This window comes from Mus musculus, chromosome 16, assembly GCF_000001635.26.
Source record: "Mus musculus strain C57BL/6J chromosome 16, GRCm38.p6 C57BL/6J".
Lineage (NCBI taxonomy): Eukaryota > Metazoa > Chordata > Mammalia > Rodentia > Muridae > Mus > Mus musculus.
The window spans coordinates 4,047,241-4,061,880 of record NC_000082.6 but is presented as its reverse complement, the minus strand read 5'-3'; the positions used below and the strand labels follow the sequence as shown (position 1 = coordinate 4,061,880).

At 47.5% G+C, this 14,640-nt stretch overlaps 1 protein-coding gene across 3 annotated transcripts in view; it reads left to right on the top strand.

Annotated features, from left to right (window-relative positions):
* Positions 1-14,640, top strand: part of Trap1 (TNF receptor-associated protein 1) — a 37,870-nt gene that overhangs the window by 15,960 nt on the left and 7,270 nt on the right. For 2 of the 3 annotated variants that reach the window (NR_152409.1, NM_026508.2), the window contains exons 6-12: positions 964-1,124; positions 5,442-5,551; positions 6,011-6,084; positions 6,972-7,127; positions 8,280-8,400; positions 8,947-9,016; positions 12,383-12,530. Coding sequence is in view for 1 of the 3 variants with exons in the window: in NM_026508.2 (NP_080784.1) it covers positions 964-1,124; positions 5,442-5,551; positions 6,011-6,084; positions 6,972-7,127; positions 8,280-8,400; positions 8,947-9,016; positions 12,383-12,530 (840 nt within the window). In the remaining 2 variants the exon portion in view is untranslated. Of the gene's footprint in view, positions 1-963; positions 1,125-5,441; positions 5,552-6,010; positions 6,085-6,971; positions 7,128-8,279; positions 8,535-8,946; positions 9,017-12,382; positions 12,531-14,640 lie in introns of all 3 variants that reach the window. The other variant, XR_001781856.2, reaches the window with a different exon arrangement.

The window sequence follows — 14,640 nt, the reverse complement described above, 5'->3', positions numbered from 1 at the left end:
TAAATGGTGCCTTTGATAAGCCAAAGTGTCACACAGGAATTCTACTTTAAAATTTTTCTGTGCTGTGACTTCTACTGGTGAAGTTCCTTGTGGAGTTTTTGTGTAAGGTAGTCTTTACTGTCTCAGAGACCAGCTATGAGCTACACATGCTGTTTTTAAATGAATTAAAATGAGATGTAAAGTCAGCTCATTGATCACACTAGCCAGATGTGCTGGAAGCTGCCATGTTACATGTATGCTGACGACAGATGTTTGCAGGATGTTCTGGGCAGCTGGCTTAGGCTGGAGCAGTAGACGATGACAATGTGAGAATGGCCAGCTAAGCACTGGCACGTTTTTCAGAAGCATGTGATCATCCTCTGTGTCTATGGGACCCCAAAGTGAAAGTGTTTTTTAAAAGTGTCTGTCCTGGACACACTTATTCTTTAAATAGTACACTCTGACTGTTTATATGCTGGGTACCATAAGTAGAAATTGTTTTCAGTATGGGGATAGGAGTGTAGATTATATAGAAAACTGCTCGTAGACAAGATGCTTAGCATCCATGGACCTTGTACCCTGGTCCTGGGACTATACCCCTGGGCACCAAGGGACAGTGGTGCTAGGTTTGAATTGTTTCCCACAAGGTTTTGAGCCTAGGACACATGACACACAGAACAATTATAATAGCCCCACTGGGCCTGCTGACCCACAAGGTCAAGTTGCCTCTTTCCCTATCCAGTTATGACCTGAAGTTGGCAATGAACAGTATAAATAGGATACAGCCCTATCCCTGCCTGGGCCTGGCTGTATGGCTTTGAGCATCATGTTCCAGATTCTGTTGATTTAGTCCTTTATGAGAATGTAGGGCGGTAGAGAAGGATTCGTTACTTGCTAACTGCACTCTTGGCATATGCTAGAGGACCCTGCCCAGCACAACACAGGTGGGGTGGGCCACCCTCTGAACAGTCTTCGCCACCACAGGCCTTCCTGGAAGCACTGCAGAACCAGGCAGAGACCAGCAGCAAGATCATTGGTCAGTTTGGAGTGGGTTTCTATTCAGCCTTCATGGTAGCTGACAAGGTTGAAGTCTATTCTCGATCAGCAGCTCCAGAGAGCCCAGGTTACCAGTGGCTTTCAGATGGGTAAGTAAGAAGAGGCCTACTCACGTTGCCAATGTCCCTTTCCCTCATGGCACTCAGGGCCTAGTATCATTGGCATGCAAACTAGACATTATCATGCATTTGACAATATTTAATAAGAATTGACTTAGAGGTGTTGAAACAGGGTCTTTATATTTAACACAGGTTATTCTAAAATACTCTATATAGCTAAGATTAGCCTTGAACCCACAACAATCCTCCTGCCTTGGCACCTGAGTGTTGGGATCTCAGATGTGCACCATTGCATCCAAGAGTTAGGAGTTCCTTAAGATGCTGTTGTACATCTTGTGGGCTGTTTAGGTGAAGCCTGACTCTTTGGCTTTGGGAACCCAGATAGCCTTGGGCATGTATTGTGCCCTGTGGTGCTGTACTATTTGGGTCGGGCTCTTAGTAGTGCAGTGAAAGAACGGGACTTCCTCTGGTGCCCTTGCCTGAAGCTGGCATCTCTGACATTGGTGCTGTGGGAATCCCTTTTCCTCCTGACTGTAAAGCTTTCTAACCTTGACACAGCAGTGACATACCCAGCTCAGTGGAGGCCAGTGTTGGTGTGTTTGTTAACTATTTTATTGGGTTCTCATACCTGTACCACCCTTCCAACCCCTAATACCAGGTAGGAGAGAAAGAAGGTTAGCGGGGAAGCAGGGACAGAGACCTCTTTAGGCCAATTCCTGTTGATTAGGGAGAGGCCTTGAGTTCCTAGGGGCAAGTCTAGTCTTCATTGTCAGAATACCCAGCAGTCCAGCAACAGCAAGCACAGCAGTAGGGCCAGCAACCGCTGCCTTCTTTCTTCTTCGCACACCTCCTAACCATCTCAGGGCTCTAGCATTTATTCTCTCCAGAGTCCCCGAAATTAAACTGCTTGCAGCTGGCAAAAGCCACGCCCCTTCCAAGAACACAAGCCAATCATAGTCAATGGCTGTAGACAAACTGAAGCAGCCCCATATCCCACACCTGGGATTAAAACAAAAACATTCGAATAAAGTGACTGGGTTTTTAAAGAAATGAAAATTCTCACTACAGGCAAGTCTGTGTGAGGCCTTTCCCAGGACAGGGCTGACCTTGTCATCCTCTTCTGTCCAGCTAGGACTGCATGCTCTGATAGTGTTCTTCTCCACACTTTGGGGTGGTGTCTGACAGAGTAATAAGGTGAATTAAATTCAGACTGCATTTGAAGAGAATGGGGCCTCAGACAAATTTGGGTTCTCTTTTTTTCCAAACTTGATTTCTGATACTCATGGTTTTTATTAATTATTTGAGATTTCCATACAATGCATTCTGATCACATCCCTCACACCTCCCAGACCCATTTCCCTTTACCAACCCTTTCAACTTTGTGTCCTCATTTTTAAAAACACATCCAATTCAACCTGTGCTGCTTATATGCTCTTGGCTATATGCCGCTCATGGGTGAATGATCAAACGTCCAGGAGACCTGAAAAGGGATTTTTCTCTTTCTATTTTTTTTTCTTTTTTTTTTCTTTTTTGGTTTTTTGAGACAGGGTTTCTCTGTGTAGCCCTGGCTGTCCTGGAACTCACTTTGTAGACCAGGCTGGTCTCGAACTCAGAAATCCGCCTGCCTCTGCCTCCCGAGTGCTGGAACTAAAGGTGTGCGCCACCACGCCCAGCTTGATTTTTCTCTTTCTAAACAGCTCTCGATCTGCAAGTATCTCCTTAGCTACTGTGCCCACCCACCCCTCTGCTCCATGCTGGGATTTTGTCTGGCTTGAATGATGGGACTCGTGCATGCAGTGTATCTACTGTAAATCAATCTGTATAACTGACCTGCTGTGTATAGAAAACTCTGTCCTTGCATTCATCCTCTTCCGCTGGCTCTTCCAACCTCTCCATCCCCTCTTGGTAAAGATCCTTGGGAGGAGGGCTGTGGTGCAGACCTCCCGTTTGTGGGCAAGCACTCCATGGTCTCCTGTTCTTTGCACTTCATAGGTCTCTGTGTTAATTGCCATCCACTGTGCCTAAGTACCTTTTTATTGCTATGACAAACAACACAACCAAGACAAGGTATAAAAGAAAGCATTTAATTGGCTGATGGTTTTAAAGGGTTAAAGTCACTGATAGTGGAGCAAAGGCAAGGTGGCAGGAATAGCTGAGAGCTCACATCTCATTCTAAAAAGCAGGAAGCAGAGGGCATGCCAGGAACAGTGCATGTCTGTTGAAAGCTCCAAGCCTGCCCTCAGTGACACCCCTCCAACAACACCAAACTTCTTAATCTTGCCCAAACATTCCCACCAAGTGGGAACCAAGTGTTCAAATGTGAGCCTCTGGGCTGATCTCATCTGAACGACACACATTGGAAACAAAAGCTTCTTGATGAGGGGTGGGAGATGGGCTCAACTGTGGTGTCACTGAGTTATTAGAAGTCAATCTAATACTGTGTCATTTAGCAAAGTATTCGTACTAGCTTCTGTGATCTGTCTGCCCACAGGCTCTTAACGCGGGTAATTGTGCCAGGTAAGGGTTTCAGCTTGTGGAACAGGTCTTAAGTCTAATCGGAAAGTAGTTGGTTACTCCCAGGACATTGTGGCCCCTTTGTGCCAGCAGGCTTGTTTTGCCAAGGTAGTTCTTGCAGTGTGCAGGTTTCACAGCTGGTTACATGGCAGTTCTCTCCTTTGGGAGTCTGCACAGCACCCTCTATCACTGTGAAAGCCAGCAAGTCATAAAGGATGTCACCAGTCGAGGGCCGGCTTCATTTCTCCATGCTCTCTGACTCAGTATATTGTGTCTTCAGTAATAAGATCTTACCATAAACTTATGTTGTTGATGTTGTTTAAGATTTATTTATTTAATGTATGTGAGTACACTGTCGCTTTCTTCAGACACACCACAAGAGGGCATCAGATCCCATTACAGATGGTTGTGAGCCACCATGTAGTTGCTGGGAATTGAACTCAGGACCTCTGGAAGAGCAACCAGTGCTCTTAACCGCTGAGCCATCTCTCCAGCCCTTACCATAAACTTTTGAAGGATAGGAAGAACATTGGCAGTAATCTCTAATGTTTGGGATCTATGGGACCTCACTAGCTAACAACTTTAGAAGTAACCTATTCCTGGCACTGGGCTTTTTGTTATCCTGTGAATCAAGCAGGTTGCCTGTCATAAGCTAACTGCATTTAAACTCTGTGTGTGCATGTTTTAGGAAGTGTCTGCAGTAGATTTCCATGACTTTTTTTTTTCTCTTTTTTTTTTTTTTTTTTTTTTTTTTTTTTAAAGTTTTTCGAGACAGGGTTTCTCTGTGTAGCCCTGGCTGTCCTGGCACTCACTTTGTAGACCAGGCTGGCCTTGAACTCAGAAATCCACCTGCCTCTGCCTCCCGAGTGCTGGGATTAAAGGCATGCGCCACCACGCCCGGCTTCCATGACTTTTTTAAAATGTCCTTAGTGTTAGCTACTCCTCCCTGTATCCCTTCCCCTGCCCTATCGCCATTTAACTTTTTATGCCATTGTGGTCTCTCCCCTCCTTTGAAGTCCACCCTGCCCATGGCTCCTTATTAGTTTCCTGACCTTTGGTATTCCAGAATGAACACACATCTGAAGATTCAAAGCTATTATCCACAAATGAAAGAAAACATTAGTCTTTCTGGGTTGTATGGGTGTTTGTGTGTTTAAGGGCCAATTAGCAAGGTCTGAGGACAAGTAGAGTAGGAGCCCCTGCAGAGGTCTGCACTCCCAGGCCAGGAAGCTAGCTGCATGCACCCTTCTTCAGTCTGTATTTCAGCAAATTCCCCGAGAGCTGTTCATAGTGGGCACTGCACAGTGCCAGCAGGGCAGGGTTGATGTCAGCTCTGACATCGTTTCTGCTCACCATGGGGGTCCCCTTGCCATTACCAGTTGTGAACACATAGAATCAGCCCCCATCCCCAGCATCCTGCACTGATATGGAGATGGGTTGAGCCTACTTTCTAATGACATGCTCAGGAAGTTCTCATAGAGGGTGATGGGGTGACTGAGGACAGCACTTTGTGGGTGTTCTTGATCCTGATGTCTATCGAGTGCATAAGGGATTCTGCCAGAGTCAGAAGCTACAGAGCTGGATAGGGTGGCACAGGCCTCTGATCCCAGCATGCAAGGTGCTGAGGCAGGAGGAGTTTGAATCCAGTGTGCAACTTAGCAAGATTTTATTTTAAAAAGGAAACCAGAGAATAATGGGATGGTCTTTATTTCATTTCCAGTCAAGTGTGGGTGGCTTTTGTGAAAGCCTCATGGAAGTGGTTGTTGAATCGGCTGAGCAGGGCTTTGGCTGCAGCAAGCTATGCAACTGGCTTTACTCTCCTTCATGTTTTAGTTCTGGAGTGTTTGAAATTGCCGAAGCTTCAGGAGTTAGACCTGGGACCAAAATAATCATCCACCTCAAGTCAGACTGTAAAGATTTTGCCAGCGAGTCCCGGGTACAAGGTGAGGACAGCTAGGCCTGCAAAGCAGGAAGGCCTGGGTGAGAGGCATGGCACAGCACATAAGAGCCAGGAGAGAACTCAGCCCCCACTCAACTGCCATATCTGTGGAAAACCAGTTCCCACCTTCAGGAGTCCTGATGGCTGGGCTTTGTAGCCCTTGTGGGTTTGAGCCTGTTGGGGTTGGAAGTCTGTCATGCCATGAGGGCTTGGGACTCTGACACTTGCTGGGCAGACCTTTGAAACCTAGGTTTTCTGGGAGCTGGGAAAAGGTGCTTCCAGCCATTGTTTTGCTCTCTCTGGCTGTCACTCCGAATGCTCCCGAGAGCACAGCTCTTCTGGCACTAGGTGGTATCGTATTTCCATGGCGGGTGGTGACCTGAGCCACCTCCCTTGCACGGAATAGGCAAGCCCTCCCTGGATGGCAGGCTGTCAGTCTTCACTGTGTTTCTTTCTCCTCCAGATGTGGTAACAAAGTACAGTAACTTTGTCAGCTTCCCCTTGTACCTTAATGGAAAGCGGATTAACACTTTGCAGGTGAGGCCCTGGGCTGCCTATGAGACTCAGACAGCTGTAGAAACCTTCTCAAGGATGTGGAGGCAAAGATGGGGGAAGGGTCACTGCTTAGAACCACAGGAGAGATCAGAGTTATGGGGTGCAGGCAGTTTTCCTTGAAGTATAAATTACATATCATAAAGTGCTCCCCTCCACCCAACTTAGTGACAATTGTTGTATAGCCAGGTGTATCTCCACAGCTGGTTTTAGAACACTTTCAGCATCCTGAAAAGCATATCCCCACTAACAGTTTTCATTTCCAGACCTTACAACTACAGTCAACTCTTTCTCTGTCTGTAGATTTGCCTAATTTGGGAGTTACATTGTATCAGGCATAGTCTTGTTCCTTTTTATGACTATCCATTTCATGGATAGATTACAGGCTTGCCTATTGGATAGTGTCCTTATCTCTGCTAAGTACACTCTTGTGTGGTCCCCTAGTTAGTCCTTCCCAACCTGCTGTCACACAGAGAGGCTCTTGCTTCAGAGCCTTTGCATCTCTCTTTTTTTTTTTTTTTTTTTTTTTTTAAAGATTTATTTATTTATTATATGTAAGTACACTGTAGCTGTCTTCAGACACTCCAGAAGAGGGCATCAGATTTCATTACAGATGGTTGTGAGCCACCATGTGGTTGCTGGGATTTGAACTCCGGACCTTTGGAAGAGCAGTCGGTGCTCTTAACCACTGAGCCATCTCGCCAGCCCCTGCATCTCTCTTTTGTATCACTTTCAACCTACACCAATGCTGAAGCTGTCAATGTGGGGTCTTCCTAGGCTAGTCCCTGCTGGTCTGTCCATGAGTCTGGGTCCTGTGCAGTCATTGAGAAACATGTTTCTAACATGATACCCCCTTTGATATAAATTTCCAGGCCATCTGGATGATGGACCCAAAGGACATCAGTGAATTTCAGCATGAGGAATTCTACCGTTATATTGCTCAGGCTTATGATAAGCCCCGCTTCACTTTGCACTACAAGACGGACGCACCACTCAACATCCGCAGCATCTTCTATGTGCCAGAGATGGTGAGGTGCTGGGCTGGTCATTGCATAGCTCTGGGCAAGCCAAAGGTTATGGGTAACTCTCAGTGTCCACACCCAGGGGTTCCCTAAGAAGAGCTGCATAGACTTGCCAGTGTATATTTGCCATTGTGATGCAGGGCTGCAGCTTCTGCAGGCTCCTGCTGCTTTCCCCTCTGCTTTCCTCTCTTGCAGCAGTACAAAAGTTCTGCCAAGTCCATACTACAGAAGCTTAGTAGTCAAGGTCTACTCCCCTGCCTCACTTCAGCAGACCCTGGTAGCATCCAGTTTATATTGCTCTCAAAAAGGGCTGGGTTGGCCTTGGCCTTCCCTAACCATTAGTTAAGATTTTGGGTACTCGTGGATCAGCAAGGTGCTGGGTCTCAGCTCACTGGGACTTCCTAGATCAGCCTACACTGCAGCTGCAGCCACCTTACTTAGGCAGAGTGGGTGTTTTCTCAAAGCGCAGGGTTTGGGCTTTGCAAACCCAGTGTGAGAGCTGCCAGCTCTGCTGCAGTGGTGAGAGGGCCTCACTGGTCTGTGGAACCTTTAATGTTACAGCCCGACTTTCATGTCTTCCTGAGATAGTCCTGTTTGATTTTTCCCAAAACCATTTTTAAAAAAAAAAATTAAGAACCGGGCCTGGAGAGATGGCTTAGTGGTTAAGAGGACTGTCTGTTCTTCCAGAGGTCCTGAGTTTAATCTCCAGCAACCACATAGTGACTCACAACCATCTATAGTGTGATATGATGCCCTCTTCTGGCATGTAGGTATACATGCAGATGGAGCACTCGTGTACATTAAAAAAATAAATAGAGGCCTCATCTTGCAATGGTGGTAGGGAAACCCATGCTGACTTTGGCCTGGAGGCCATGGTTTGCTGATTCTGACTTCTAATAAATTGTAATTCTGTTTTGGGGGCATATAAGACTAGTTTGAGGTCCCCTGTTGGGTATGGGTTGGGGAGGCTGCCCTATCCTCTCCAGAGCACTTATGGATTCCAGCAGAGCCAACACGGGAGGAGTTGTGTCCATTCTTCTCACCCCTGGGGCTCATCATCCATGCGGCCAGGGAGGTGCTACCCTCGGTCCTTCCTTCCTTCCCTTATCTGGTGGGCTCAGCTGGTGCCACCCGGTCATATGCTTTCATTTCTCCCAGAAACCATCCATGTTTGATGTGAGCAGGGAGCTGGGCTCCAGCGTGGCACTGTATAGCCGCAAGGTCCTCATCCAGACCAAGGCTGCAGACATCCTGCCCAAGTGGCTGCGCTTCATTCGAGGTACTGCTGCTGACACCCAGGCTCTGCACTGTGGACGGTGACCCAGGATTCCAAGTGGCATGGCCATGTGTCCTCATGCTGCCCACTGCATTTGCTTCCGCTGTGTCCTAGACCCTCCTCACCCAGCAGGACAGGCAAGGAGTTCTTTCAGGGTTGGAAGTTTGGCCTGAGCTGTGCTGGGCCTGAGTTATAGTTGAGTAAGGAGTGTAAGCAGCATTTACTTTCATAGCACAAGGACCAGCCCTCTCCAAGACAAGCTTATGACTTTCTCCTTTTCTTTTGAGACAAGGTCTTCTACACAGCCCAGGCCTCGGTCTCCGAGATCTGGGATTACATAGTAGCTTAGTTAGTACTTTGGAGTTGAATGCTGGGATGTGTTTGGTGTGTGCCAGTCTTGCCCTGAGAGGGTTTTACCCTGGGACTGCTGTACTGCCCACTGCCCCTGAGCAGGACTGAGGAGCAGCGCCCCCTGCTCTTCCTGCTCCTCCTTTACCACCCATGGAGGTTTCCGTTGGTGCAGGGGTTCTAATGTTCCTGTCTTCTCAGGTGTGGTGGATAGTGAGGACATTCCCCTGAACCTCAGCAGAGAGCTCCTGCAGGAGAGTGCGCTCATCCGGTAAGCCCAGACTGCAAATAGCAGGGCACTCCTGTGGTGGCTGGCCTTGACTTGATTCTGCCCCGGGTGTGCTTTTCAGAAGCCAAGACCAAAGGGTGAAGAGAGACCTGAGGGCAGGATCCCTCCCTGACCTTCTAGGTGTTCTGACCTAGTGAGCAACTCATTCTGTAGTCAGGAAGAGTTTGGGTTTGGCTGAGCAACTGCTGAGGTTGGATCTAGAAATAGTGGTGCTATGCTGGGACCAGGCTGAGGCCTACACTGTCAGGAGCCTCAGCTGCAAGTAATGCCTTAGGAAGCACTTGTAGCAATTGCATAGTTGTTTATTTACCCAGGCTCTTGGGAGTATACGTTACTTTCCCCATTAAATACAAATTACAATGAATGAGGAAAGAACTTGGTCCTTTTCCTCAGCCCACTTTGATGTTGCTAACCCACATGGAGAATGGGTGCCAGGGGGTGCAGGGTGGCTCCAGGCTCCATGGTGCTTTTCCTTGCTGTGGTGAAGGTGGGTGGTACATGTGCAGGTGTGGGCTCCAAATGTCTGGGGAGAACACAGCTGCATTGCTCCCCATCAATGTGGACTAGCTTTGAAGAATTATGGTGTTGAAAGATGGCTCATCCCTGCCACCCAGCCTGGGTATGGCCACAGTTGGAGAGATTCTAGACACCATGTCTCAGAGTTGAATGAGGCAGGGGTCACCCTAGAACCAAGAATATAGTTTGACTTGGGTCTGGGATGCTCTTCTTTTTTATTTATTTATTTTAAAGATTTATTTATTTATTTATTTATTTTATGTATATGAGTACACTGTAGCTGTCTTCAGACACACCAGAAGAAGGCATTGGATCCCATTATAGATGGTTGTGAGCCACCTTATGGTTGTACGGAGTTGAACTCATGACCTCTGGAAGAGCGGCCAGTGCTCTTAACCACTGAGCCATCTCTCCAGCCCTGGAACGCTCTTCTGAAACTAGGAGGTCAGGCCTGTGGAGACACAGCTCTTAGATTCCTAGAGCCGAGTTAGCTGTGCTTCAGTGCCCAGTCTGACTGAGCAGTCATGTTCATGTCTGCCCGGAGCTGCCTTAGACCCTGAGGCACTCTGTTCCTGGGTGCCTAAGTGGCAGAGAGAGGTGTAGAACCAGCACCTCCTTCCTGCCTGTGGCCAATCTTTTGAAGAAGGAGCTGCTTTGTTCACAGTGTTCAGAGAATCGGGAGCTTCCCAAGTGGAAGATCCACTCTGGGCCTTCTGAGGCATTGCTGTCTTCCTGGTGCCGTTCTCTGTGTGTCGGTGTGTCACCAACCTACAAAGATTTCTTTCTACCCAGTGGAACCTCAGAAGCAGCAGTAGGCCTTGCTGTATCATTGTCGCTGTCTGTCCTCCAGCCCCACTGTCTGCAGCTTTTATCCTTCAGTTGTGAGCATCCAGGTTTCTGTGATGTCCTGTGTCTCCTGGGAGACATAATGGCATAGTGGAGTAGAGAGGGACCTAACAGGGAAAATAAAGACTGTTGAGGAAATCGGGTACCCCTTATAAGAGCGTGGCGGCTCTGGCAGCTGCACCAGGTCCACTCCAGCTAACGTCTTATGCCATACACTTCAGCATTTCCGAGATTGTGTAGCTGTGACTGGAGAGTTGTTGAAATCTCAAGGGAGAGTTGGTTTCTATCTTGAGAAAGTCTTGTGACCCTCTCTCCTCCTGGAGAAGGAAGTGTAGTCACCATAGTGGGAGCTATCTGCTGTCTGATTTTCTTCATTCGCTGTGTGGTTGCCAACTGCTCTATCCTTTGCTTCTGGTGGCAATGTACTGTGGAGGCCAGAGGAGGTAACCTCAGTTCACTTGCCTTTCCCAGAGGGATTCCCTTGGCAATCAGGCCAGTCACCCTGTGGAGTGGGCCTGCCCTTGGAAATGGTCGATGCTCCCAGGAACGAGCACAAGAGCCTGTCCTGAGGGTGGAGCGGGTTTGGCTTGTCCTTGGTGGGTGATGTTCACCTAGGGGAAGTCTTTGAGGCTTCTCTCCATTCTCGGTGCGGACCGTGTGCAGGTCTGTGAGCTGGTACACACACATTGTTGGTGTCTTGGTTTTTTTTCTGCTGTTTTTGTTTGTTTGCTTTACTGGTTATTAACAAGCAGACACGCTACCCTGAGCTGCCTTCCCACCACCAGTGCTGCTTTACTTAGAAGATTGTAGATGTGATCCTCAGCAGATTGTCAGTATATTATTCATGGCTTTTTAAGTGGTGTTAGATTGAACTCAGAGATACATACATGCTAGACAACCCCTTTCCATGGTACTCAGTAGTGTTTTAAAAATATTTAATGCAGTGCGGACTGATGACCCATTTTAGTCAGGGAGCAATCCATTCCTGTTGATACATATCATATTCTCCTATTATTCTGGTTTAGAGCTGCCTTTGCACTGACTCCTGTCCCTTCAGCAAGCCTCACTGGGCCCCTTGTGCTAGTCCAGGCATACCAGGCACTGGGATCCATGGCTCTGTTTTATCAGAGCAATAGAAAACCTAACAAAGACAGTGACCCTCTTTCTTTTTTTTTTTGAGATTTATTTATTTTACATACATGAGTACACTGTCAGTGTCTTCAGACTCTCAGACTCACCAGAAGAGGACATTAGATCCTACTACAGATGGTTGTAAGCCACTATGTGGTGCCAGGAATTGAACCCAGGACCTCTGAAAGAGTAGTCAGTGTTCTTAACTGCTGAGCCATCTCTCCAGTCCCCCAGTGACTGTCTTTTACTAAAGCCCACTTCTGTGCGCTTGATCCTGATTGCCTTTATGGATAATGCAGTAAAAAATGTCCTGATTACAGAGTGACACTTTGCCAAGCTATACAGTGTATATGTAATATGCTTAGTATGTCCCAGGCTATGCAGGAATTCATACACCTACCTAAGGACAAACAGCTCTGCAGCATACGCTCAGTCTTTCCATGAATACACACTGAAGTTTGCCTGGGTTTGCTTGGGTTTGCTTTGGTTTAGTTTTTTCCAGCAGACCTTTGCTCCTACCTCTAGAACTGTTAGGTGACATTTCTGGTCGGCTTCAGCATGATCCACTTTAACCCTGAGCCTGTTCGTAGTGATTTTGTCACGTGCTTCAGTGCAGGCGCCTCTCCTTGTTTCTCATATGTGATCCCTGCTGGTGCTCAGGAGATGCCCACTACTGATTGTCCTGTGGAATTCAGTTTGTACCACCACCCACCTGCAGAGCATCCTAGCGAGCTTCTCATTAGGGGGCAGCACAGTGTCTCTTGTTCTATAGTTTCCCTTTGGCTCCGGGTGTGTACGCCCGCCCCCTTACTTGACAGAAAGCTTTGTTCACAGTGAGTAACTTGTGTTCTGTAGGAAACTCCGGGATGTTCTACAACAGAGATTGATCAAGTTCTTCATTGACCAGAGTAAAAAAGATGCTGAAAAATACGCAAAGTTTTTTGAAGATTATGGCTTGTTCATGAGGGAGGGCATTGTGACCACTGCAGAGCAAGACATCAAGGTAGGATGATCTCGGTCCTCCCTGTCAGCCTCAGCCCTGTTGCTACAGAGGAAGCTGGTAGAGGCTGTCCTGGATGTGGTGACAAGTCACATGGGCAGCAGTTGGAACACTGGGCTTCTGGGTCTGTCCTCATAGATACAGCAGGTCTGCATGTGTTCTTACCTGTGTTAGCCAGGCTCCAGGCACTGACAGAACATCTGACAAAAGCTACTCAAAGCCATAGTTATCTGCTTCAGTTAGCTGGAGCCGAAACAGAATTCCTGTGCGTTTTTTTTCTCTCTATTTTACCTGGGCCCCCTGTCTATGCAGTGGTGCCACTGAGACTCAGAAATTAACTGAGTGCGCCTCCTCAGTCAGCTGTGGCTCCTTCAAGTTGACTTTCTCAGATACTTTGTCACTGGGGAAAGGAACAGAACAGAGTGCTTAGATCTGTAAAAACTGCTGGAATCCATTGATACAGGGGAGGGGCTTGGAGCATCCTTGCAGGCCCACGTAGAGGTGTGCTTTGTGTCTCCTAGGCACTTCTCCATCCAGTCAGGGTGGTGGTCAAGATCAGCCATCACATACCCTTGTCTCGAAGTCCTTATGCTCTTAGCTGAAAGGCCAAGTCTCTTGACCCTTGACACCCTGGCCCCAGCAGATGGCAGGAAGAGAGATGTGGGTTTAAGGAAAGAACAGAAAAGCAGTGGTGAGATTAGGGTACAGTTACTGTCTTAGTTAAGTTTTCTTTTGCTATGATGTAGCACCACACCCAAAAGTCTCTTGGGGATAAAAGGATTTATTTGGCTTATAAAAGGGTGGAGCTCAGCCGGGCAATGGTGGCGTACACCTTTAATCCCAGTACTTGGGAGGCAAAAGCAGACGGATTTCCGAGTTTGAGGCCAGCCTGGTCTACAGAGTGAGTTCCAGGACAGCCAGGGCTACACAGAGAAACCCTGTCTCGAAAAAACAAAACCAAAAAAAAAAACCAAAGAAACAAAAAAGGGTGGAGTTCTTAATACTACCATTGGCCAGTGTAATTGCTGAAAAGGAATACATTTGTTCGCAAATAGTTTATAAAGTCTGGCACATGGCTCTTCTCTGGGCCTTCTTCCCACCAGCCTGTCAGCTGCTCCAACTGTCCTGTCTACTTAAGGTCTGCTTTTGTTATATTTGTCCATCATTGTGACAGAGTAGCTGAGGAGAGGACTTTCAAGGAGGGAAGTGACCCTTTGCCATGGATATTACACTGGGAGCATGTGGTGACAGAAAACACTTAAACACACCTTTAAAGGACACACCCTAATTGATGTGTTTATAAAAAGATAAAGAAGGGGGCTGGAGAGATGGCTCAGTGGTTAAAAGCACTGACTGCTCTCTCAAAGGTCCTGAGTTCAACTCCCAGCAACCACATGGTGGCTCACAACCATCTGTAATGGGGATCCAATGCCTACTTCTGGTGTGTGTGAAGACAGCTACAGTGTACTCATGTACATAAAAAATAAATCTTAAAAAAAAAAAGTATAGGAATATGTTCTATTCCATAAAATATGGGGGTGTGGTGAGGTGTGGGGGAAGTGGGTGCCTCAGCAGGCCCATGCCAAGGCATCCCTTCCCCTGAGGGACCAGACATACACCATTATAGTATAGAATAGAGTTTATTCAGGGCATGGGGAGGGGAGTTAAGGAGTAGCAGAGACAGAGAAAGGCAGAGAGAAAGAGAGAGTAGAGGCTGGCCATGCCCACGTGGAGAGAGAAGGGGAGAAGGAGCAGGGGGGCAAGAGGCAAGGGAGAGCAGCAAGAGTAAGAGAGAGAGGAGTAGGCAAGCAGCCCCTTTTATAAGGCCAGGCCTACCTAGCCATTGCCAAGTAACTGGGGGTGGAGTCCAGACAATACCAACACCAATGATTCTACCACCTAGACCCCAGTCCTAACGTCTGTCACTTCCTGTTAGCCTGTTAGCCGAGAGCTCATGAGTTTCAGTCATGTGATCTGGTCATCTCTCGAGGCTTCGTCTGTGAAGACCGCTGCTTTGGGTACCCAGCTCATGAGCTCTTGGGAGCGTTTATGATCAGTATGTGACACATTCACTCTCTTTGACCGCACTTTTTAAGATTTAGTCATCTGTGTC